Source organism: Convolutriloba macropyga, chromosome 11 (genome assembly GCF_964194025.1).
Source record: "Convolutriloba macropyga chromosome 11, txConMacr16.3, whole genome shotgun sequence".
NCBI classification, from domain to species: domain Eukaryota; kingdom Metazoa; phylum Xenacoelomorpha; order Acoela; family Convolutidae; genus Convolutriloba; species Convolutriloba macropyga.
This window is the reverse complement of record NC_134478.1, coordinates 57,947,383-57,970,896: the sequence shown is the minus strand read 5'-3', so window position 1 is coordinate 57,970,896 and position 23,514 is coordinate 57,947,383. Positions and strand designations below refer to the sequence as shown.

Here is a 23,514-nt window from a genome sequence, read left to right as displayed (position 1 = left end):
TCATTGAAGAAAGTTGAAAATTTGTTCATACAAGGTTGATATATGTAACTTAATATTGTTATTCCAGCTTTCGAGCCCAATATAAGTCTTCTGGAATTTAGAGTTGTTGATTTTGAAGTGAGCTTTCTAAGTTGTTTTTGGAAGCGAACAAACTGTTTTTTTCATACTCCTGTGAGGTTTCCTTTAATCAAGTTTACAATACACTCACAGAGAAATCTGATGAATTCCTTAGGACAATGTAGAAGGAAAGCTGGTTGAAATTTCTTGTTGAGATTCCGAAAGAGCTTCAGAGTATAATAATTTTGTGCGTTTATCATTAATATCACTAATACGAGCACGACTGTTCGGTACGAAGAATTCTGAAGGAAATGAAGTTACATTTGAACAATATCTTAACAAATCAGGTGTAGATGGTCTTAAATCAATCATAAGGTGTCCATATGGTTCTTGTGTAGCGTCATCATACCATTGTTTTAGTTGTTTTCCCAGACCCAGTTGTCTTCCCAATATATCAATTTGCTGCACATCTCTGGGTGATTTGAACAAAACAATGTGAGTAGTCTGAAGCTCGGCATCACGTCATTTTATTTTTGTGGAAGAGATTATGTTTGATATAATCGCAATTTAAATTTCGATGTCTACCGGCTGTCGCAATTTCGTTGAATTTTTCCGACTTGGAAAGAGTTTCTAATGAGTCATCGAATATAAGTAAATATTTTGTGCCGTCAGCTGGTAAGTTCTCAATTAGTTCAAAGTCAACACCCTGAATGAATTCTATGCCTGCAATTGATTGCATCATTGTATCGTAAATTGTCTGAAAGTGCTTATAAAAGTACAAAATTTGATCAAACGAGGGTTGAAAAGTTTTCATTTGTAGCATATCATTAATGAAAACAGTTTTCCCAGATCCGGAAGGACCAACAAGATACATCAGAATGCGTTCCTTTGTTGATATAATCTTGTTCATTTTATGCTCTGGGATTAGGAAGAATGTAACCAACAGCACTTGATAGAATAGCAATCCAAACTGTTCGTTCGTCACAAGTTCTGGCAAAAACAAGGTTGATAATTGAAAAAAGAAGAAGTATTAATAAAACTAAGCACTGGAATATTGACAAAAAAAGCTGTTCGAGAGCAAGTGCGTCCACAAATTTTCCAAGGCGGTCGCTCCTGATTTTTATTATCGAAAATAAAGTCGGCTGCGTGGTTGTTATGATCTGTCATTAGAGTGCAACTGATTTTTGTTCGTGTTTAGGAAGAAATGATTCACACTTTGATTGAATGGAATCGTGGTGACAATTTCAGAAAACAACAATATGCTAGACCTGTTATATGTCCCAAGAAACAAAAGTTAAATTTTGAATTAAGGAATGGAACCATGTAACAGTACCCAGGACCAATATTTAGACTTGTTTTCAGGTATCCCGTTGCATCATGAAATGTGGCATGTAAACGAAAAATTTTCGACCAATTCAAAAGTTTTTCTAACTTTGAATCGCCAACCCCTATTAGTCCTCCAAAGGGAACTTCTCTGTTGATTTTGTCTAGATCTACATTTTTGTCAAAACTTCGACAGACAGCCAAAAAATAATTTTTCCTTTTTGTATTTCCAACAAAAAGTTGACTGATTTCTTTTTCGAACTCTACAATTTCCTCAATATTCATATCAAGCAACTGTTCTGAAAGAATTTAATTCAAAAAGTGAATAAATACAGACATCACATACATTATAAAAATTTACAATTACTTCTATGCACTTTGCGATTGTGTCTGGTTTTTGACTTTGTTCAGCACTGAAATATTTTCATTGCTCATTCGATTTATTTTCTGCAACTCCCCAATTCTGACAGAAAGGAAGCATTTTCTTCTAACACTGTCCTTTTCAGTCCCTCGAGTGAAGAGCTTGATGGTGAAATAACATCGATTCGGATCATCTTGGTAAAATGTTCTGGTCACACATACTTTTCGCCTAGCAGTCTCACTCAATTCCCAGAACACATCGAATTTTGCTTTTTCCTCCACATCAGTTGGCTGGAACAAAGTTTCGTCAATCATCAACTTTGCAGTAACTTCTGAGGGTTCAAATTGTAGTGCTTCTTTTATCATCTCAGGTAATTTTTGAATGAAAATTTTCAATTCCCAGACCGACAGCATCAGAAACTGATGTAGAACAAATTCACCTTCGACATTTTCGCGAAAGACTTTCAAGTGGGTCCAATTCGAGCTTGTGTTGATAGTCTCCTCTGGGATGCTGATTTGAAATTTCCGGTTGCTGTATTCTTGGAAAGACCAAAGGTTGTTGTTTCCTTGGCGATCCTCATTTGGTTTGGATTCATTGTCCTCAACTTTCACGTTGATATCTTTATACAAAGAATATTTGCTTTCATTATGATAATCAAACTGGGAAGAAGGAATAATTGGTTTTCCCTTATGGTTTCGTTTGCGGAAGGGGAAGGCGTAGGGTTTTTTGCTGTCAGCTGAGACTGAACTTTGATCCATCTGTGACGTTTGAAGTAAGTAAACGATGAGTTTTTAAGGCAAGAAAGGAAAAATTGAATAAATAAGGTAACTGAATATTGAAAACGAAAAGCAACAAATGATTGAATTGTCTTCAAGAAAGAGCTTGATAAAACGAACCAATGAAATTTGATTAAAAACGAGAACAGTTGCGACTTCGTAACCAATGAGATCATGTAAAAGAGGTCGTAACCAATGAGAATTGAGCGCGCATAATGACGTAATAGTTATGTCACTTCTATTTTTAGCAACATCACGTGAGTGACAAATGATGTCACGTGAGGGAGAATTTAGCAAAGAACACAAGCAATTGTTAAGACTTATAATGGAGAGCACCTGTAGTTCGAGAAAGGAACATTTTCATGAAGTGATTGGTTCTCATCATTGTCATTTTCTTGGATAGGAGGAAGAATGAGGTCTTGGAAATTGGGTAGATCGAAGATATCCGATTTTGTAGAAAATGTATCAGCATGTTTGGAGAACATGTCTTCTACCCACCATACACCTTAGTGATTTATGTCACGAGAGTACGGGAACAAAATACCTTTGCTGTCTTTCAGTGGATGAAATCCTTGTTCTTTTCGAATTCTCTCAATGGCTTGAAAATAAGTGGGGAGAGAAAGTACTGAATTGTTGACTTTTTCTTCGGCTAAGTGGAGGTTATGATGTCTAGCTGCCTCTAAAGTTCTCCACAAATCTTTCGGAAGTGTTAGGCTAGTAGTCTGTGTTTTTATTGTTACTCTTGAGCAATCCACCTCAAAGGATAATTCGATATTGTTATCGGTTATTGTTGTTTTAAATTTTGATTCCTCTTTGTTTGGAACAAAATCTAAATCAGAATGAAGTGTCGAAAGAAAAGATGTTGAAGGAAGTAAAGGAAGTATCGGAGTATTTTGCATTTTTTAAGACCACTGATATTCAACTGAGACAAAACACAAAATGAACAGAATTTCTCGGTCCTAACTCATTTCGAGATAGATTATACAAAAGATATGATTGGTTAAAAAAATTTAAAATTTTGCTTTTTGAAATAGTTAAAAAAACCTTTTAAAAAATTTCTCTATAGTAAAACAACATTTTTTTCAGAAAAATTAAATTAAACAATTTAACATAAAACTTCAAACAAATTACAAAATGGAAAAACAGAAAAATAAAAACATCAAAATTTGCATTTTTTGCTAAAAACCTTAAGTGAAAAACGACATTTTTGAAAGAAATTTATTTTAAAAACGATTTTTTTTTCAAAAATAAATAAAATAAAAAACTTCAAAAACTGAAAAATGGAAAAATAGAAAAATAAAAAAAATCAAAATCGGGATTTTTTGTTATAAACATTATGTAAAAAACGACATTTTTAAATCATATTAAATTAACATTTTTATCAAAATGTTTATATTAACATTTTTATCAAAAAAAAATTATTTTTGATTGAACTCAAAAATTCGAAAAAAATGAAAACTATTTTATTTGAAAACTAACAAATGAAAAATAAGAAAAAATCAAATTGTGCATTTTTCATCAAAAACCTTATGTAAAAAGCGACATTTTTCAAAAAAAAATTCTAAGTAAATTAAAATTTTTATCAAAAAAATTTTCAACTAATCACAAAAATTCGAATAAAAATCTTTTTTTTTCGAAAACTAACAAATGGAAAGAAAAAACATCAAATTATGCATTTTATTGAAAAAGCTTGTGCACCTGCTGGATCTATCCGATAAAAAAAATTGTTTCCTGGACACAAAAAAAAGGTTAAGTAGACAAGATTAGCTGAAGTGCATTAGAGCGGATGCATTTCCCTGGGGCAATTAAGATAATTATCCCTGGGTAATTACGATAAGATTACAGGTCTATTGTTCTCACTCTCTTTTTAGGTACATCTTTGGAAATTGGACGAAAATAGGCTATACCTAATGTTAATACATAGGTACATCCTTTTACCCCCCCCCCCCCCCCACTCTTGCTGAACTACTACTACTATCATTAGTCCATAGAAAAATTGCTTTTATACATAAAACGTTTGTGTCGATTGATAATAAATTGCAACAGAACTGCTAGCGATCAACACGTAGCAAATTAAGATTTACGAAACTTTTCATTTACTACGAAATCATCAATCAGAAAAGTAAAAAATGAATTGGAAAATTTCCTCTCATAGATGGAACAATTACTGGATGCTGAAAACCGAGAGACCGATTGTGATTTATCAGATAGAATATGAAAACCAAAGAGTTGGGACGTGAAAAATGACAAGGGTCAAGCAAGTAACTGTGTTTACTGGGAGTCAACTCAATCCTCGTTTTTTCCAACCCCCGCCCCCTCCTGTTTCCTGCTTGTCCCTTTTCACCTTTCAACGGGATATAACCAAGTCTTACAGGGATCTAGGAGAAGTTAGAAAGCAATTACCACGAAATGTCAACGGAAGAAGGCGATTTTAAAGCGGTTTTTCTCTAATTTTCGTAGTTTTCTCTAGTTCTCATAAAAAGAAGATCAGAAGATGAGATCTGTAAGTTTTGAAGATTTGAAGAAAAAGTTTGACTTCGCTGACAACTCACTATTCAGAATATTAATAGATTATATAGTCTAGTACCTCTATAATGAAAGCTAAGTTTTCTTTCTTTGTTGCAAATATTCCTTCTTTCAGTGGTCCGTTAGCATTTGATCTGGTAGTATAACTATTTGTATTTAAAATAAAACAACCATGAAACACTGGAGATGTTTGTGTAGCAGGTGACCGCAATACAAACCTTAAAAGATCGACGATATAAAGATTATCAAACATTTGAAAATGTACAGGATACCTTAAAGTTTCTGAATGACTCATCTTTATGACGAAAATTAACGGTGCTTAACAATTTGTTTTGCTTGAGTTTGATTCTTTTCAGGTCAAATTTCGGTAATAATTCAAACAATTAAAAGAAGACATACTGTTCTTTGGTTTTGATTTAGATGCTGTAGAGTTTATTGAGCGCCGTCTTTGTTCAGAAACATCGATTTCCAAAGACGAGACCAACTTTTTTGGATACACTTTTGCACACCTATTCCATGTAAACTTTGAACTTAAGAATCTTGGATTTTACCTCATCGTTGTTCCGTAGGTACTTAATTTAAGCGTTGGGGACGTGCCAAAGTTCATCAGATGACTCTTGCCTTCTTTCTGATTTACATTCATTTTGTTATCTTTGAACCAACTTCCAATGAAACAAGATAGATCAGTTTGAAATTCTGGCGCATTGCCTTTACGAAGAACGGCAATATCATCTGCATATCAATTGACAGTTGAAGAGGTACATACTCCATGAAGATGGTTTATACAAAGGAGAGGGTGCTGGCTTAGAACCGTGGGGGGGGGGGGGGCATTCTAGTATTCAATTGGTAGCTTTGATGACGAGCTATTTAAAATCAATGTAGCTATAATGTGATTGAACTTTTGTCATTGCAGCACAGTTACTCAAGTCGGGAATTTATGTTACAATTTTCAATGTATCATTGGTCCTTGAATAGCTTGTCTGGGGAAAAATTTGATTTGAATTGAAAGAGGTAAGTTGATTGGCGTGTTTTTTCTTCAGAAGGAATTTTTTAATTTTAGCGACGAACAACAGTTTGTTTTTTATTCAAATTTTCCCTTCATATAGTTTAAAGTCAAAGTGCTATTCCTAATTTCGTGTTCTAAGTAAACGCCAAAAACTCTTGTGGAGTTTGTCTTCTCATTTTTGAAACTCTCAAGATTTCTAGTATCCGTTCATTTTGTTACTTAACAAATTGATATCTTTTTATCAATTTGCTAAGTAATGTCATGTTCAACTGAACGTCCCCTTTACTTGAGAGTAATTTGTTTTTGTTTAATTAGTTTGTAGTTTTTGAGAAGAGAATTATTTGCACTTCATTATTATAGTTTGGATGCTTTTAGTTGTCTGAAAGTTGAAGATTAATGGCCAAAATAATATAAGTCACAAAAATTGGTAGCTTTTTCAGTGACCCATTCTTGATTCATAGTTTTGTTTATTGGTGATCGAAATTTCTAAAAGCTAAGACAATGTGACCAACTTATAGAAAGCATTTTGTCATTTTGCTTTTTAGATCGGTTTACTAATATTTTAGTTTTGGCGGATATTTCTATTCGATAACATTGATTCTAAAACTTTTATCGGAAATTGGTTCTCGAAAAGGGAATAATTGAGAGATAAATTAAATTTTGTGGTTTCTTAGAAGAATTCTTAGATTTTAAATGACCTTGAAGTTTTGTTTTAAATTTTTATTTTGATTATCTGTACTTTATTTGTGTTGTTTGTAACTTAGATTGGCTCCGATGTCATGTCCATTTAATCAAAAATTGCATATAAAACCGGTCAATTTTAAAGTTTTATTCTAAACGTTTAAATGTGTCGATGAAATGAAGCTAGATGGTGATCAATGAGGCATCAAAAGCTATTCGCTAATTTCTTAGATCACTTGTCCAAATTTTCAAATTAGTGTGTATTCAAGTAATAATTTTACTCTGTGATTTCTTGTGTACTGGAACGTTGAAGTATTTTTTCAGATTTGGGTTCTATCCTAAAAAAAAAACAAAATTTTGTGACCTATTTTTTTCCACTTTGGGTCGTCTGTTTCCACGAGCGCTTATGATTCACTTGCAAGTAAACTGCTGCTGTATATTACGTTACTATATGTACTAGATGATAAGCGAGCGTTAGCGGCATAAACGTTATTTGTCAACTATGTTGGGAATCGTTGAATCATAACTGACAGCTTTGTTTAAACAGACAATTTGTTGAGAAAATTAACTTGAAAAAATAATGAAGTTCGACCCTCATTAATTTTGCATGGGACTGGGAAGAACAAAATATATTCCAAAATTGTTTTCACTTAAATTTCTTGGGTCAAAATGTAAGGCAACTTTTCTTGGGTCAAAATGTAAGGGTCTATCAATTCAAGTGCTGCTAAAAAATGAAACTACCGTACTAAAACTACCGGGAATAAATTATTGCGTGAAACACACCCTTTGCAAGTTTAAAAATGATGACGGAATTTAAATCTGATCCAATCTATACGAAAAATCTAATCTATAGGAAAGTCTAGAATCGATTTTTTTTTCCGTTTCAGCCCCCCTCCCAGAGCGTTAAGCACCCCCCGTCTCGGAGGACATGCCATTACATAGTAAATCTTTATTAAAAAAAATAGCACGTGTGTCTGGGGGGTGCAAAAATTGTGCACCCACTAAGCTGGGGGCACAAACGGAAAAGAGACAGTTGCAGCAATTTGACAGTTGCAGCAATTTTGGTGAATGGTTGTGAAGTTTTGTGTATGACAGACAAGTTCTTTTTAGACATATCAAGTCATTAGTGGATTGAAATGCGACCTGAAGCCGACTGAAACTATTAATAAATAGTTTTGAAAGCAGTGTCAAGTTCAAAATTTGAAAGTGTGCGTTTTTGCTTTCGCTATTATGGAAGTGCTAAAAACAAGGCTTTCGAATCTTTTCCATTTGTACCCCCCAGTACGTTATGCTCCCCCCAAATACAGAGCAATCGTCAGTAAATATTGAATCATTATGTAAAAATATAGCGCGTGCGTCTGTGGGGTGCAAATAATACGCACTCTCTAAGCTGGGGGGCACAAACGGAAAAGATCAATAAAATACTATATAGCAACCCGTAAAAGATATATGTCCACTAACTTGGTGGGGGGATGTACTCTTTGTCGTTCGTTCAATTGAGAAATACCGTTTTTCCTGAAATTTCGCCGATCTCTATGCTTTGCCAATTCAACCATTACTACATCTTATGAATATTGAAATTTTCTGTGACTACAGACCCAAAATCCTGAACTGTGTAATGGGTGTCAACTTTTTTTGGAAAAGGAGTGTCTGCTGTAATTTGCTCCGATAGGGCATTAAAGCGTTAGTTTAGATTTCGGTTATCTTTTCTGTTTGTGCCCCCAGTACGTTATGCACCCCCAGATACGGAACACGTGTCATTACATATTAAATCATTGAAAAAATATGGCACGTGCGTCTGGGGGTGCAAATAATATGCGCCCACTAAGCTGGGGCGCACAAACCGAAAAGAGCCCTAGAATTTGGCGGCACAGAGGTCTGTGGTTCTAAAACATGCGAGTGCGTTTTTCAACGTGTACTTAGTGCAATTAGCTTGGTTCTGTAGATAAGGCAAGTAGCAGTTTCTCGCCCCAAATTTAGGCGATCCATATTTTTTGCACCCACCAAACGTGTCATATTTTTATATTTTACATGACGATTTAGAACGTGCTCTGTAACGGGGGGGGGGGGGTTACAACTCTTTTGATATATTGGTATGATGTAAATTTTTCAGATTGTTGTTTGATAAATGTACATGGTACCCTGTGATGCCGAGTGCCAACGATGAATCACCGGGAATGAGTCCGCGCAATAATAACAGAAGAGCAGCTAATCAAAACAGCAATCGGGACTGTTTCCACCTACTGTTCCTTTTTATGGATCTGTGCCAGCAGCTTAGTGGGCGCATATTATTTGCACCCCTCAAACGCACCTACCATATTTTAACATAATCATTTACTATGTAATGGTACGTGCTCTGTAACTGAGGGGAGTATAGGGTACTGGTGTGTGGGGGGGGGGGGTCGGGTCGGGAATGGAAAAGATCCCCTTTTCTTTAGCAATTCTCATCGCACTCTCATAGCTTCGGGATAGCTTCGTTGCGCCCAGCACCAGAACCGTAGTTAATGCATATTATTTGGAACCCCAATCGGGCGTAATTTCGGCGCACAGTAACGTGCCGTGAAGCCGCAAACTAAATGTAAGGTTGGCATATTTACTTAGGGGATAACAGAAACTATACAGATATTTGTTCCGACCCCTCTCTGAGGGGGGAGGAACTATATACTCAAATGGGTTTTTTTTGTTCTGACAATTTTGGCTGATCGATATAATAATCGTAGAGAGTTGTGAATGGTATCAGTAGAAAGCCCGTCCAGCGTAGAATATGGAATTAAAAAGATTTTTTCATTGTTTGCCTTTTTAGGGAGTTATCGAGGTTTAAAGTTTTGTGAATATTAGACGTAATTCAGCTGTTTTTTTTTCACATTTTGACCAAATTTTCGTCAATTTTGACCAAATTTTTGTCAATATTGCTAAAATGTGTTAAAGTTTTTAATTGTAGTGAAATTGATTTTATCTCTAAAGATAGAGGAGGATTGCTGAATTGTTGTATCCGAGTTTTTTGACTAGAATTTATGCTAAATTTTTCAAAATTCGGACTTTTTTCGTCGAAAAAATGGCTTTTTTAGCCCACATGCTCTAAATTTGATGGAAGTGCACTCCTTTAAACTGAGGCAATATTCTTCCTAATCTCAAAAAAGAGCTAGTTGTACTCCCGCTGGCATAAAGAGTCTTTTGGACTTATAATTTTTTACCAAAATTTTGCAAATTCAAAGTCGGTAATTATACAAAATGCATTATTTATTTTTGACAATTTAAAAAATTTTGTGTAGAATTGATCTATTCCGCAACCAACCATTTCAACTATTGAGTTTTTTTTAGAGGCTCATTAACATCTGCGCTGATCTTGATCTCACCATGAATCCTCATGATAAAAAATTGTTATATTTTAATGGGGCGCGACCTTTTTTCAAAAAATTTCCGCTATGTAAATGTTTATGTAAATTACGGACAAGAATTTCAAATCAGGGCTCAATTAATGACAGACACTGTTTACAATAAACGAGACCCACTGAGATTATATTATCGTTTCAGAATTAAGCGCACGGTTTTTATGGCTCTGAACAATTGTTTTCGTAAAATTTTTGTGGACTTCTTGCGTTTTGTTTTCATTTCTTATCATTTTTGTAGTTCAATGACTTAACATCCCCAATCAAAGATCCAGTTATTCTTGAGAAGGTATAAAAGAACCTTGACGGTTACGACTTTGAATATATTTTTTTGAGAAAATATCGGTGAATTTTTGAACTTTGCCACTGTTTTTTTTATTTCTCTGAACTTCGGGCGCAATCTCAAAAAAAAACAGGCGGAAACAGATTTCCTGTGTTGTATAAATTAATGTCGATCACCATTTTATTTTCAACTAATGATTTCTTTATTTTGCTACTACGCGTTTTCAATTTTTCTTTTTATTTTTTTAAATAATTATTGCATATTTTATGAGTTCATTTTGATTCCTTGTCAATGTATCACATTTTTGACAAGTCCAATTAAAGGAAAACATTGTAGAAAAATTCACAACGTTGGGAAAATGCGTGTCTGCATATGTTAATTGTTTTTAATGAATAGTTTATGCTTTTTGGGCTGAGACACAGTTATCTCGCAAAACTCTGTGGGTTTTTGATTTTGCCTAAGTTTGTCTTTCTTTTCCTTGTTGTACGCCATATACCCGATAGCAATAGATATTAATTGCTTTCCCAAGATGTATAACTCTACCGAGTTAAATATTTCAGTATATAGCTGTTTGTTTTAACGAATTTCGAATTAAATTTAAAAAAGTTTGTTTCATCAGTCTCGTTTTTGCTTTTATTTTCGTCACCATGTAATTCAATCTCACTCATTAGGAGTCTCAATTATTTTTGTTGATTCAAACATTTTTCCCGGGCTTGGTTGTGCGTTTTGACTGATTGCTTCGCCCATATAGTTTCATAGAAAAAATTTCGAGATTTCCATTGTTCAATTTTTGAGTTTTTTTTGTTGTCATGTCTAAGTAGTCCTTTTATAAGGAAGACTCGTTGATGTTAAGATGAAGGGAAAAATGAAGAATTACAGTTCTTGCAGGTAACAGCTTATAATAATAGTGCCTTAAACAGTGTCATGTTGTAAAATTGTCTGAAGTTTTGGCTTCTTTATGAATTTGTTTTTTTTTGGGCACGTGACATAGTCTCATTATTAACAGGATCAATTGGCTTCCTGGGGTGTTGAAATTTAATCTGTCGCTTTTTGTGTTAACCCTAAGTCTGTTGTAACTTTTGAATTTATCTGTTTTCAAAAAAAATTTTAGGTTTTTGAGCTTTGTCTTTTTTAAAGTTTTTCGGTCGATTTGTAACTCAGTCTCTGTAAACACAGGTCACAACCCGTTTCCAGTGGGCTATTATTTATGAGGCTTTTATCTACATTTGTTTCTCGGCTTTGTTACTATTGGTACTACGAGATTTCATAAAATGTTAGATTTTTATTTATTTGTTTATTTCAAAGTATTTTTAAATTATAACAATAACAGTTGGTCCCATTGTCTTTGAATTTTTGCGCCAACGAACATTGCATAATGACGTGTCTCAATTGCTTCTTATTTAGATATAATTGAACATTTTAGTGGTTTCATTTGATGTCTTATGACAATAATAACTGTGAAATTAATTGTTTTCAAAAATGGAAAGTTATTTTTGAACTTCGCACGTATTTGCTCTTTTTTGTCTACTTGTTAACCAGTCGCATTGGGGATAGATCCCATATCTTTTCTAATGAAGTATAGGTTTAATTGTTTTGGTTTTTATCTGATGCGAGTTTGATTTTGTTATGATTTTTCTATTACAGATTTGGTCATTATATTTTATAGATTTTTTTATAGTTTTGGTCGTAAATAATGTTTGTTGTTTGTTTTTAATTTTTCTCCTTTCTAGTAGTCCTATTATCAAAATTTTTCATCGGCCCTCTAGCGTGGCATTATCGTATTTCTTTGGTTGTTTATTGAACGATGTGTATGTTTTTGAAAGTTTTCCATCTCTTCGTCATTTGGTAGCCAATTAAGTCAAGAATGTGGATGAGCGGCGTCGGAACATTATGTCCGTACGCACATTGCCGAGCCTCCTTGTTTAAATTACGTGTTATTTTGATTTTCAACTAGGGATCGAAAAAAGTACGGGCGGGATGTAGAATAGACATCCGTTTTTTAACACTCGTGGATTGAGAACAAGGGTTTTATACTGGAAACAGTCACACCTAATTCGTACAGTAATCACATCCGGAGGGATAATATTGAAATAGGGGAGAACAGCACGGGCGAAGAGGAGGAAGAAGCAACGAGAAGTGAAGAAAATATGAAATATGTCATTATTCAGAGTTATGACGCTATAAGAGGTCCAACTATCTGTGGTGATCACGATTCTGACAAAGGCCTCATGGAATTCTTAGGCAGCTATTTTTATTATACAGTTTTAAATTAAAATTTGTTATTAGCTTCGATAACTGAGCGCAGCAGTTGTTAATTTTTTTACGTCCTGTTATTAGGGATATAGTTTTTAGAATCTAACAGGACTTAATTGTCATTAATTGTTGTTTGCCTAATTTTACTGGAACGTGTCAATTGTCTAGAAGCAGTTTAAAGTTATTTAGCCCCATTATCATTTTTTAAAAGAAAAAATATTCTGTTTTGTTTATCTTTTTAGCCTTAATTTTTTCTGCACTCCTACCGATTTTGCTGTTGGCCTCTTTAGGCGGAGCTGTATAATATACCGCTCTTGCTGAAGTAATATAATTAGTATTTTTGTGAAGGGTTATCCAATTTCAATTTGTCTTTATTAAAGCTAAGTTATCCTTAAATTGTCGGGGTAATTTTCAGAGGTCTCATTATACGAATTGATTTTTTTCCTTGCTTCAATTGAGCAATTTAGTAGAATCCGTTTGGAATGTTTGGCGATTACCTTTTGTTGAATCAAAGTGACAAAAACAGAGAAAAATGTGTTTTGTTATCTGGCATTTCAGAGTTTTTCAAAAATTGTCCCCGTTTCAGTGGACGGTTTTTTATGCAATTAACTGTTTTGGCCTAAAAAGACTAGGTAAGTTTACTTTGAGACGGATTTTTGCTTTCTTCCTGCATGTGTTGTTCAATTGATTTATAACAAGTTTTGTAGCGGCTGCTCTCCTTGTTTCACAAAGAAAGTTTTACACCGCCCAGTTCGTTCTGAGTGGTTACAAAATCTGTCCGGATACTTCGTTTTTGCAGTTTGCTTTTGTAACTGTATATCCGCACTGCTGTACCTACCGTTGCATTAACTTAGTTTTGGATTTTTTCTCAATTGTACTGGGTCCACAGATCACACAATACGGGATCTCTATTTGTTTACCAGTTCAATCGTTTTGATGAAATAAATCTAAGGCAAAAATATATGCCTGAGAAGTGTTATGCAAAATTGGTTTCTAACTTAATCCTAGGTGTGTGTGTGTTGAGATTTTTGCAGAGTACTCACGAGTTCAAGATTGGAAATCAGGACACAGAAAATTGAATTCACTGTTCGAGACGTTTTCGATACAAGACACAATATTAGATAGAATATTGCTCAAGACAAATTTTTGGTATCAAGACACAGTATCAATTCAACAGTTATACTGCTCAAGTGTTTGGTTTTGGCAAGACGCAGTAACAAATATACTGCTCAAGACTATATTATTTCAACAATTTTATTGCTGAGTTTATGTGCTAGCTTGAATTTATGTGCTAGGCTGACAAGATATTGTGAGTTCTTATTTTTGTTCAGTTTGTTAACAATTTTTTCTGCTGACGGCATTCGAGGCTGTTTTTGATTTGCTATACACAGTTTCCTCGCTAAGGGGATGGATAATCCGGATAAAAACAGAACACACTAATAGTTTTCGTCCTACGCATTTATTTGGATCTGCTTTGAATCTGCGCTGAATTTTTACCTCCTACGCAATTTTGTTATTCCTTAAGCTCAGCTACAACATCGCCGGCCTTGTTTTCCTTTGTGAAAACATCCTCGCCAGTTGGTAGTACTGGAGCGAGCTTCACTACTGGCTTCTTGTAGTATCCATCTTTCGTTCGGATTTTCGCTGATCGAATCACTCCGTCGGAACCTTCAAAGGTTTCGGTTATTCGACCCAGATTGCAATATCCACTTTTGTCACTGTCTTCCACTAACCACTCAAGATCACCCTGCTGCAGACTTCTATCCGTTGTTGTCTGCCTTTTCCTTCGACTGTTCAACGTTGGCAAGTACTCTTTACGGAATCTGTTCCAGATGATGTCTGCGTAAGCTTAAGTTTTTCGGAAGAGCTTTCTATGATCAACAAATTGGTCTGCACCTGATGGATACGGTAAACTAAGGTTCTTGTTGCCAAGCAGGAAACGGCTTGGAGTAATAACTTCTAAATCGGTAGCATCAGAACTGACCGGTGTCAGCGGTCTAGCATTCAGCGTTTGTTGAACAAGACACATCGTGGTTGACAAAACATCTTCCGTGACTGATCGATTGCCCAGCACTGCGTACATTGCCTTCTTGCAACTCCTAAACAGTCTTTCCCACACTCCTCCAAAGTGTGGTGCTGCAGCTGGCTTAAACTTCCATCTGATACCTTGCTGAATCAGATGTTCTTCAATTTGCTCCTTGTTCCATGCTGCTATATACTCTGCCAATTCTTTTTCAGCTCCAACGAAGTTCGTCCCGTTATCACTTCATTTTGACCGGTTTGCCTCTTCGAGCAATGAATCGCAGAATTGCGTTCAGACAACTATCAGTGTCTAGTTTTAGTACAATCTCTATATGTACCGCTCGTACAGTAAGGCATGTGATTAGACAGCACCAACGCTTTTCGTTTCTTCGACCAATCTTTACTGTGAATGGTCCGAAATAGTCTACGCCCACATTCCAGAACGCTGTTGATGCGACTAATCGTTCTTCCGGTAGATCTGCCATTACTGGTGCCTTTGTTTGGGCTCTTCCCTTTCGACATCTAATGCATTTGTTTTTGATCGATCTCAAAGCATTTGGTATGCCTAGGATCCAGAATTTCTGCTAAACTTTGTTTCTGACATGTTCAGTACATTCGTGATGACTATTCTTATGTTTATTTTCAAGCGTAATTCAACCACAGGGTGCTTCCAATGTAACAGTATTGGATGCTTGTTTTCGAAGTTCAATTGACTTTTACCTATTCTGCCTTGAGCTCGAATAAGTCCTTGCGGGTGTATGAATTGTGAAAACTGGAGGATTTTGCTGTTTTTTTAGAATTTCCTTTTCAGCCTTGAGATTTCATCTCTTTAGCAAACTGTTCTTGCTGCTGTAGTCTGAAGATACCTGCTTGTGCACCCTCTCTTTCTTCAACACTTAGTGTTTTTGTTGCCGGTTTGTGTTTTCTAAATACGCGCTGTACGTATGCCATTGTATTTACAAGTCGATTGAAATCGCTGAATCGTTCCCACTGAATCATCGGCTTCTTCTCTTCAACCTTTGCTGAGAAGACCATTTGGTCGTTTTTTTCGTCTGAAGCAAATGTTAAATTCACCCTGTTCAGGCCATTCCTTCGCTCGTTGCTTCAACCAGACCGGCCCAGTGAGCCATTCACTTCTCTTAAGTCCGTCAACATTGATCGCTCGTGCCCCGATGTCAGCTGGATTGTTAATACCACTCACATGATTCCACTGTTAGACATTAGTTGTATCCAAAATCTCAGCCAATCTGTTTGCAACAAACACCTGTTGCTTACGGTGGGAGCTATGAATCCATTGCAGAACAGTAGTGGAGTCTGTCCAAAAGTTACAACTGTGAATCTTCGTTTCGTGTTCCTTCACTATCTGTTCTTCAAGTCTCACCACCATCACTGCTGCTGGTAGTTCCAAGCGTGGTATGTAAAGGTGTCGCATCGGTGCAACTCTGCACTTTCCGATTACAAATGCTAAGTCTGCTAAGTATTCTTTGGGCTTTGAACGTAGGTATGCCACTGCGCACATTGTGTCTTCAGATGTGTCGGCAAACACATGAAGTTCCCATTTGTCCTTGGCTGTGCTGAAGTATCTTCTATCAATGCTGGATTCTGCTACTTCTGGAAGCTGCGCCTTCCATTTCGAAAACTCCTGTTCTTCGTTAGGTTCCACTGAGTTGTCCCAATGTTGTCCATTTTTTGTCCAGATGCTCTTCAGGAGTCGTCTCATATGAACACTGAATGCTGCAAACAGTCCAATAGGATCAAACACTGGATAAACTAGAGATAAGACCTTCCTTTGGGTGATTGGGTTCTCAACTTCTTGGCTTGTACCTCTACAAACCTGTAGATTCATCGGTAATCGTCCACTGAAGCCCAAGCACGGATGAACATTCCTTGCCGGGTTCTACTTCAACCTGCTTTGTGTTGCTAATTGATCTCAAGTCCTCTGGCATTGCGTTGGTTACCACGTCGCTGTTGGTGATCCACTTTTTCAGTTCAAATCCATGTTTTGAGAGAAGAGGTTGCAGTTGTTTGAAAACTTTGATTCATGTGTTTCGACTGACTTGATGAAATTGGCCATGTAGAAGTTGTTTTGGATTGTTTTAGCTGCAATTGGGAACTCGTCCTCGTTATCGTTGGCTACTCCCTTCAGAACGTAGGTGGCACATGTTGGTGAACTCTTTGCTTCGAAAACATGACGTTGATACTCGTAAATTTGCACATGTTCGTTCATTGTTGGTCGCCACAGGAATCTCAAGCAGCTTTTATCCCGTTCAGGAACTTGCACTTGCAGAAACATTGATTTAATATCTGCGGTTAGGGCTATTGGTCCTTCTCAAAATCTGAATATTGTTCCGATCAATCCTTGTAGCAGATCGGGTCCGGCTAACAACTTGTCATTCAGGCATATATCCTTGTATTTTGCTGCAGCGTTGCAAACAATGCGAACATTACCGGGTTTTTTGGGGTTTATTACTGGATAGTGTGTAAAATACCATTCCTCTCCGAAAGTGTCTTTGATTTCCGATTTACCAAGGATCTTAACAAATCCCTTTTTAACATCTGTATCAATTGACTGTTGATACAATTCTTTTAATTTGGGTCTCGTTGGAATCTTCGTTCCAGTGAGTAGAACTGACCAAGGGCCGAGCCGCAGTTGTTTGGAAGATTGGGTTCTGTTTCACCCCAGAGCATGCCCACTTCGTACCGCTAGCCTGTAAACTTTGTTGTGCTCTCTAGTAACTTCTGAGCTTGCTGCGCTTTCTTTGATTGACTTACAACATTTATTTTGGAAGTATACGTTTCTATGTCCCACCATAATTGGATATTTTCTGCCACTTTCACATCTTCTGTGCAGGCAGAGTGACAAACATTTTGACTTTTCTTGCCTGTCATGGCAACACTGACCACCCATCCTAATTCTGTTAAGACGGCGAAAGGCTCACTTCGTGTTCCAATCTTATAGTCCAATGGACGTTGAATTTCGTAGGCATCTTGTCCATGTATGATGCCTACTTCCATCAGGTTGAATGTTCTGTTAGTGAGAACATTCAGGTGTCTGAAGTTGTTCCTCAGTTCCTTGTAATCATATGTTGTGTTTCCCAACAAGATTGATGGGTGTGCAAACGCTTCAATCGAATGCACCTTTGAAGGTAGTCCCTTTATTGTGATAGGAGCCTTCTCTGTCCTTAAATCTTGAGTCCCATGTAATCCAGCTATGATCAAGGTAACGTCCGTGCCTTTGGCTTGTAGTTGATCCTTGACACTTTGATCGATGAATAATACTGTTGACCCACTATCGAGGAAAGCGTAGGTATTCAACCTATTACCACCGCTCTGAACCGATACCGGAACTATTTGAAGAAAACTAGTAACTTGGTTAATCTGGTTGATTGTTGCTGCGCTTACGTTAACTGCGTGACTACCCTTGTCCATTTGGTTTTCTGAGTGTAGCAGTCTGTTTTGCTTTTTGGTACATCCAATTATACCGCACGGTTGGACTTTACAATCTTTGATTGCATGCCCTTTCCCCAGACATTCATAACATTAGCGTTCGTTTCTCACTGCTGCATAGCGATCGGTGACATTCATATTCTTAAATATTGGACAGTTTCGTATTTTTTGAGTGCCATCCGCTAGTTGACAGTTGTTGTTTTGCATTTGCTTCGTTGCGTTCGAATTCGAACTCGCACTAACATTTGACGATTTTAAGAATCGTTTTTCCTTGTTGGCTTTTGGTCGATCATCTTCCTTTTGTTCACTCTTGGTTGATGGCATTCAATCATAGACAAAAGTTATTCGAGCTAACCACTCTTCACGGAGAGTGAGATCGGGTCTATCTTCTTGACGCTCGTCAACGAAGAAGAACCACCTTTCTTTCAAGTTTGGGGGCAGTTTTTCAATTGCCACTTGCAGTGTTGACCTTGAACGCAGGTCACCGTCATAATTGTATTGCTTCAGTACAATAACTAGGTTGCTGATTGTTATTGAGTAATTAATTATAGCCGTTGAGTCGTGCATTCGAATTGGTTGTTGTTTGCGCAATATGTTAAGCTGAGCTGTTTTTGGCAGTTGCTTCGAGTTGTTTTTGGCAGTTGCTAATCTGTCTATGCAAAATGTCTCGACTCTGTGACGAAGTCACTTCGTTTATACTTTTGGACTGCAGCTCGAATCTCTAAAGTACTTTTGTTTATTTGCTTTTGTTAATGCACTTGGCCTAATTGGCTTTGCGTCGTTGAGTTGCCTGTTGAGCTTTGTTTTATTCGTTGATGCTTTTGCCACTTCACTTGTTGAGTTGGACAGCAGTTTATTCCCCTTTCCGGGTCGGCGGACCAAATGTAACGGCTGCTCTCTTTGTGTTTCACAAAGAAAGTTTTACACCGCCCTGTTCGTTCTGAGTGGTTACAAAATCTGTCCGGATACTTCATTTATGCAGTTTGCTTTTGTAACTGTATATCCGCTCTGCTGTACTTACTGTTGCATTAACTAATTTAACTAACTTAGTTTTGGATTTTTTCTCAACTGAACTGGGTCCACAGATCACACAATGCGGGATGTCTATTTGTTTACCAGTTCAATTGTTTTGATGAAATAAATCTAAGGCAAAAATATATGCCTGAGAAGTGTTATGCAAAATTGGTTTCTAACTTAATCCTAGGTGTGTGTGTGTTGAGATTTTTGCAGAGTACTCACGAGTTCAAGATTGGAAATCAGGACACAGAAAATTGAATTCACTGTTCGAGACGTTTTCGATACAAGACACAATATTAGATAGAATATTGCTCAAGACAAATTTTTGGTATCAAGACACAGTATCAATTCAACAGTTATACTGCTCAAGTGTTTGGTTTTGGCAAGACGCAGTAACAAATATACTGCTCAAGACTATATTTTTTTCAACAATTTTATTGCTGAGTTTATGTGCTAGCTTGAGTTTATGTGCTAGGCTGACAAGATATTGTGAGTTTTTTTTTGTTCAGTTTGTTAACAATTTTTTCTGCTGACTGCATTCGAGGCTGTTTCTGATTTGCTATACACAGTTTCCTCGCTAAGGGGATGGATAATCCGGATAAAAATAGAACACAGTAATAGTTTTCGTCCTACGCATTTATTTGTATCTGCTTTGAATCTGCGCTGAATTTTTACTGCCTACGCAATTTTGTTATTCCTTAAGCTCAGCTTCAATAAGTTTAGATTCGTTTTCATTGCGAAACCAATCGCATGCTACAGTAAAATACTTGCACCCCTTTTGTAGTAACTACTAGCTTCCCTTTAAACTTTCTTTAATTTTTTAACCTAAATTTTTGTAGATTGATCCTGTGGGCTATGTTCTCTTGGCTATGTTCTCAGCCACGAGTGATTTATTTTGTATAGACCCTCTTTCCAAAACTTTTTAGGTCTCGGTCTTTTCATTCCTATTTTGAGGCTACAGGTCTAAAATGTTGTCGTAGTTATTTCCTGGCAATCTGCCGGCTATGTGTTTCACATTATTTTTACATCTTTCGATTTCATTATTTTCACTTTTTTGGTTCTTTTACGGTTTTCACTTTGTTTGAAATTGTGAAATTCTCAAAGTTTAGCTCACCCAGCTTAGTCTGCGCATAACAGTTGCTTACTTTATTGACGAAAAAATTGTTGGTGCTTCATGGTTACTAAGAACATCTGAAACTGGGGTGAAAGTATTTTGGGATAAAAATGCGAAGTTCTGGATTATTTTATGAAATACTCCAATGAGTGAAAAGATTTTGGAGTCTAATCAGCTACTCAGTCTTATAAATTATGCTACTCGGTCTTATAAGTTATGTAATAGCAAAGTAATTAGTGATTTATTATTGAATATAACCACAAGGCTTTAAACACCACCGAGAATTTATCAAACGCCAATTTGTTGAAAAACCTCGACAGTGTGCTAGCAAATGTGTGGTAATGTTTTAAAACAAATCTCGTTGCAGTTACAACAATTTTATAACTTAGGCCCCACTGCAACTGGATAGACTACCTTTTTACGGCACTCTTCATATATAGCGACAGTGGCGGAAAAAGATATTTTCAGTCACTATTTGGTGTCTTGCCACTTTCCGTTCTTGGCAGTGACTCCCATCTATGTGCTCCCAAATTAAGTGAAATCTAATTACGACAATTTTTGTGGAACGGGCCTCCACAAAGTATTTTGCGGCGGAAACTAGATTCCCTTTTTTCAACTTCGTGTTAAAAAGTGGAATACACTGACTGAAATTCCCATTTTGGGCACCGCCTTTTCATCCATGAAATTTGTAAGTACATTTCACGCGTACGGTGTATTATGATAGGAAAAGTGAAATGTGGTTACAAAAGTGAGCAAAATTTGGTACTTTTAGACGCCTCTAATGAATCATCGGATACTGACGAGTTGTTTCATCGGTAGTTTGTGCCACTATTGAACTCAACGAGACTTGATTAAAAATCAATACCAGATTTTAATCACGCCTTCTCCCTTCCTAAATAACTTAAAACTCTGGGTTTTCCGAAAAAGGCGCTAATGACTGGGCTCTATTTACTAGCTGAACAAATCTGTTATTTTGTTTGTCATTTCATTAACCTTGACAAAAACCTTGGTGAACTCAAACGAGCTATTATCGCTCCTTGTGAATTGCCGATAGAAAAATTTGAGGAATTTGCCCAAAAATATCAGCTGCAACCAAAAAGAGGATTGAATTTTTGTAGATTTTTTTGAACACATGGCCCTCTCATGCAATGAAAAAGTTTCACATCACCTCAAAATACAAAACTGAATGTAATTTTTTTGTAGAGTTACCTCAAGCTTTTAATTTTGTCACTCATAATCTAGTTACTCTAAATTTTTTCTAGTTTTGACACCTACAAAGCGAAATTGAATTGAAAGTTATCTCTTCAACAAAATTTATTTCAGAAAGTGGTGGTGAACAAGATGGTTCAAGTGGTGGTTTGAGTGTATCTAACCTTGCCATACATTTTTACTTATTTTTTAAAAGTGGACGTTTGTGTTTCAATAAAATTAAGTCCAATTTGCTGGTTAATATATCGAAAAGCAAACTCATCAAATGCAAGTAAAATAACTCAAACATTTATTGTTCCTTAACATTTTTCGAAAACTTAAAACTATTCCAGAAAATTGCGACACCAGAAAAGCAAATGAAATGGTTCATTAAAACTTGCTTTTATGGAAGGGCAATGGCTAATCTTTAGATATCGAAGTTCAACATGGCAATTTAACAATTTCAAAATTTTCTGAATACAAGAATGCTGTATAATGTCATAGCATAAAATAGTGAATCCGCGTTTGTGAGTTATATTTGAACTCTGCTAACTGCTAATTTCTATCAAGAGTACTGCTTAAAAAACAAACAGCTTTTTCAAGACGACTTCAAAATGTGAAATGTCTGAAAATAGTTTTCGTTTTTTAAAAAAACTATTACTGAAACCCCCATTTCTGGAATTTCAATTTCAATTCAGACTGCGTGAAAAGACTACATTAAATACTGTGCATGAAATGTCTAAGAAACCAGAGAACGTTCATTAGGCTTCGCGTATTTGGAAAGCATTTGCTTTCAACTCATAATGTTTCTAATTTTTTTCTTTTGGTCCGGTACTTTTGCCTTTAAATAGAAATTTGGATCTATTCTGGTTCGGCCCCCCAGCTTAGTGAGTTTATATTTTGTACGCCCCCCAGGCGCACGTGCTATTTTCTTACATAGTAACGTGCCATATAACAACATATAATTTGTAACTGGGGGCGTAAAACACACTGGGGGGGGGGGGGGGGGGCAGAATAGATCCAGAAAGTTTTTATTCGCATTTTTTATTCGAGTTTGTATTGTTTCCAAAATCTTTTTTAGAGTGGCGGAACTTTTTAATTTGCAAGGCAATATTGCGGATCTGTATGACCTTTTGGTGGTATTCAGTATTCGTCGCTAGTTTAGTTTTTTCTCAAATAAGTTATGCAATCGTTGTGATCTTAAAAAGCCGCCAATTTTGGCGAGTGAGGCACTTGAAATCAAAATTCTTTCTTATTTTATCACGTAACAGATTCAGATTATTGCAACAAATGATATGTCGTTCTCGTTAGTATAGTAAGCGTAGTGCACAAACTGCCCCGTTTACTTCTTGACCGAAAGGTCACTTTTTGTTTGAGCAATTTTTCTTTTACGTTGCTCAAGTGTTGTTTTCAGCTCTGACAAAGTTTCTATCAGCAAAAATATTTCGAATATTTTTTATCGGTGGTACTGCCCCTCCCCCTTGTCGGTAAAATAGTTTTTGAAATTTTTCCCTATCCTAACATGCAGCACTTAGGCTCTTGGCAAAGCGCTAAGCCTCCGTCCATTTAGACTCCCAAACATCAATTTGGCTTGTATTTTGTAATCAACCAACTATTTTTTGTGACTATGAAAATAGCTGCGTCCATTAACCAGGTGCTAAAATACCCGATCAAGGTGAAAACGAATACAGTCCGATCAAAGAACAGAAGGTCTACATTACGAAAAACCCTCCCAGGGTTGTCCTGGACTCACTTGGAACTTTGGGCTTCAAAGTGGTGGGGGTGTCTGGAGGTGATCGGGGATATTCTTGGACTTTACAGGGATGATTTGCTCTGACACACGAGGACAAAAAACAATCAAAGCTTGTGATAAACTAGCCAAAATTTCATCATGATGTCTTGCCTTTTAAGTGTACTTTTTTTGGATCAGAAAGATTGATATGGTCACAAATTTGAAATTCGGGTGTTGGAAAAATTTGTTTGGTTCCATAGTTCATAATGTGATGTCAATAATTTTGATATTCATCGTTCCATTTTAATAGTCGCTATAAATAAAAATGCTAGTTACCTG

General features: G+C 36.2%; 1 protein-coding gene across 1 annotated transcript; it reads left to right on the top strand.

Moving 5' to 3' along the window:
- The first annotated feature begins 8,847 nt into the window (after positions 1–8,847).
- Positions 8,848–23,514, top strand: LOC142349435 (GTP cyclohydrolase 1 feedback regulatory protein-like). Its single transcript, XM_075400981.1, has 3 exons — positions 8,848–8,957; positions 12,465–12,643; positions 23,098–23,514. The coding sequence occupies exons 1-3, from the start codon at positions 8,878–8,880 to the stop codon at positions 23,268–23,270; spliced, it is 432 nt and encodes a 143-aa protein (XP_075257096.1). The 5' UTR covers positions 8,848–8,877; the 3' UTR covers positions 23,271–23,514.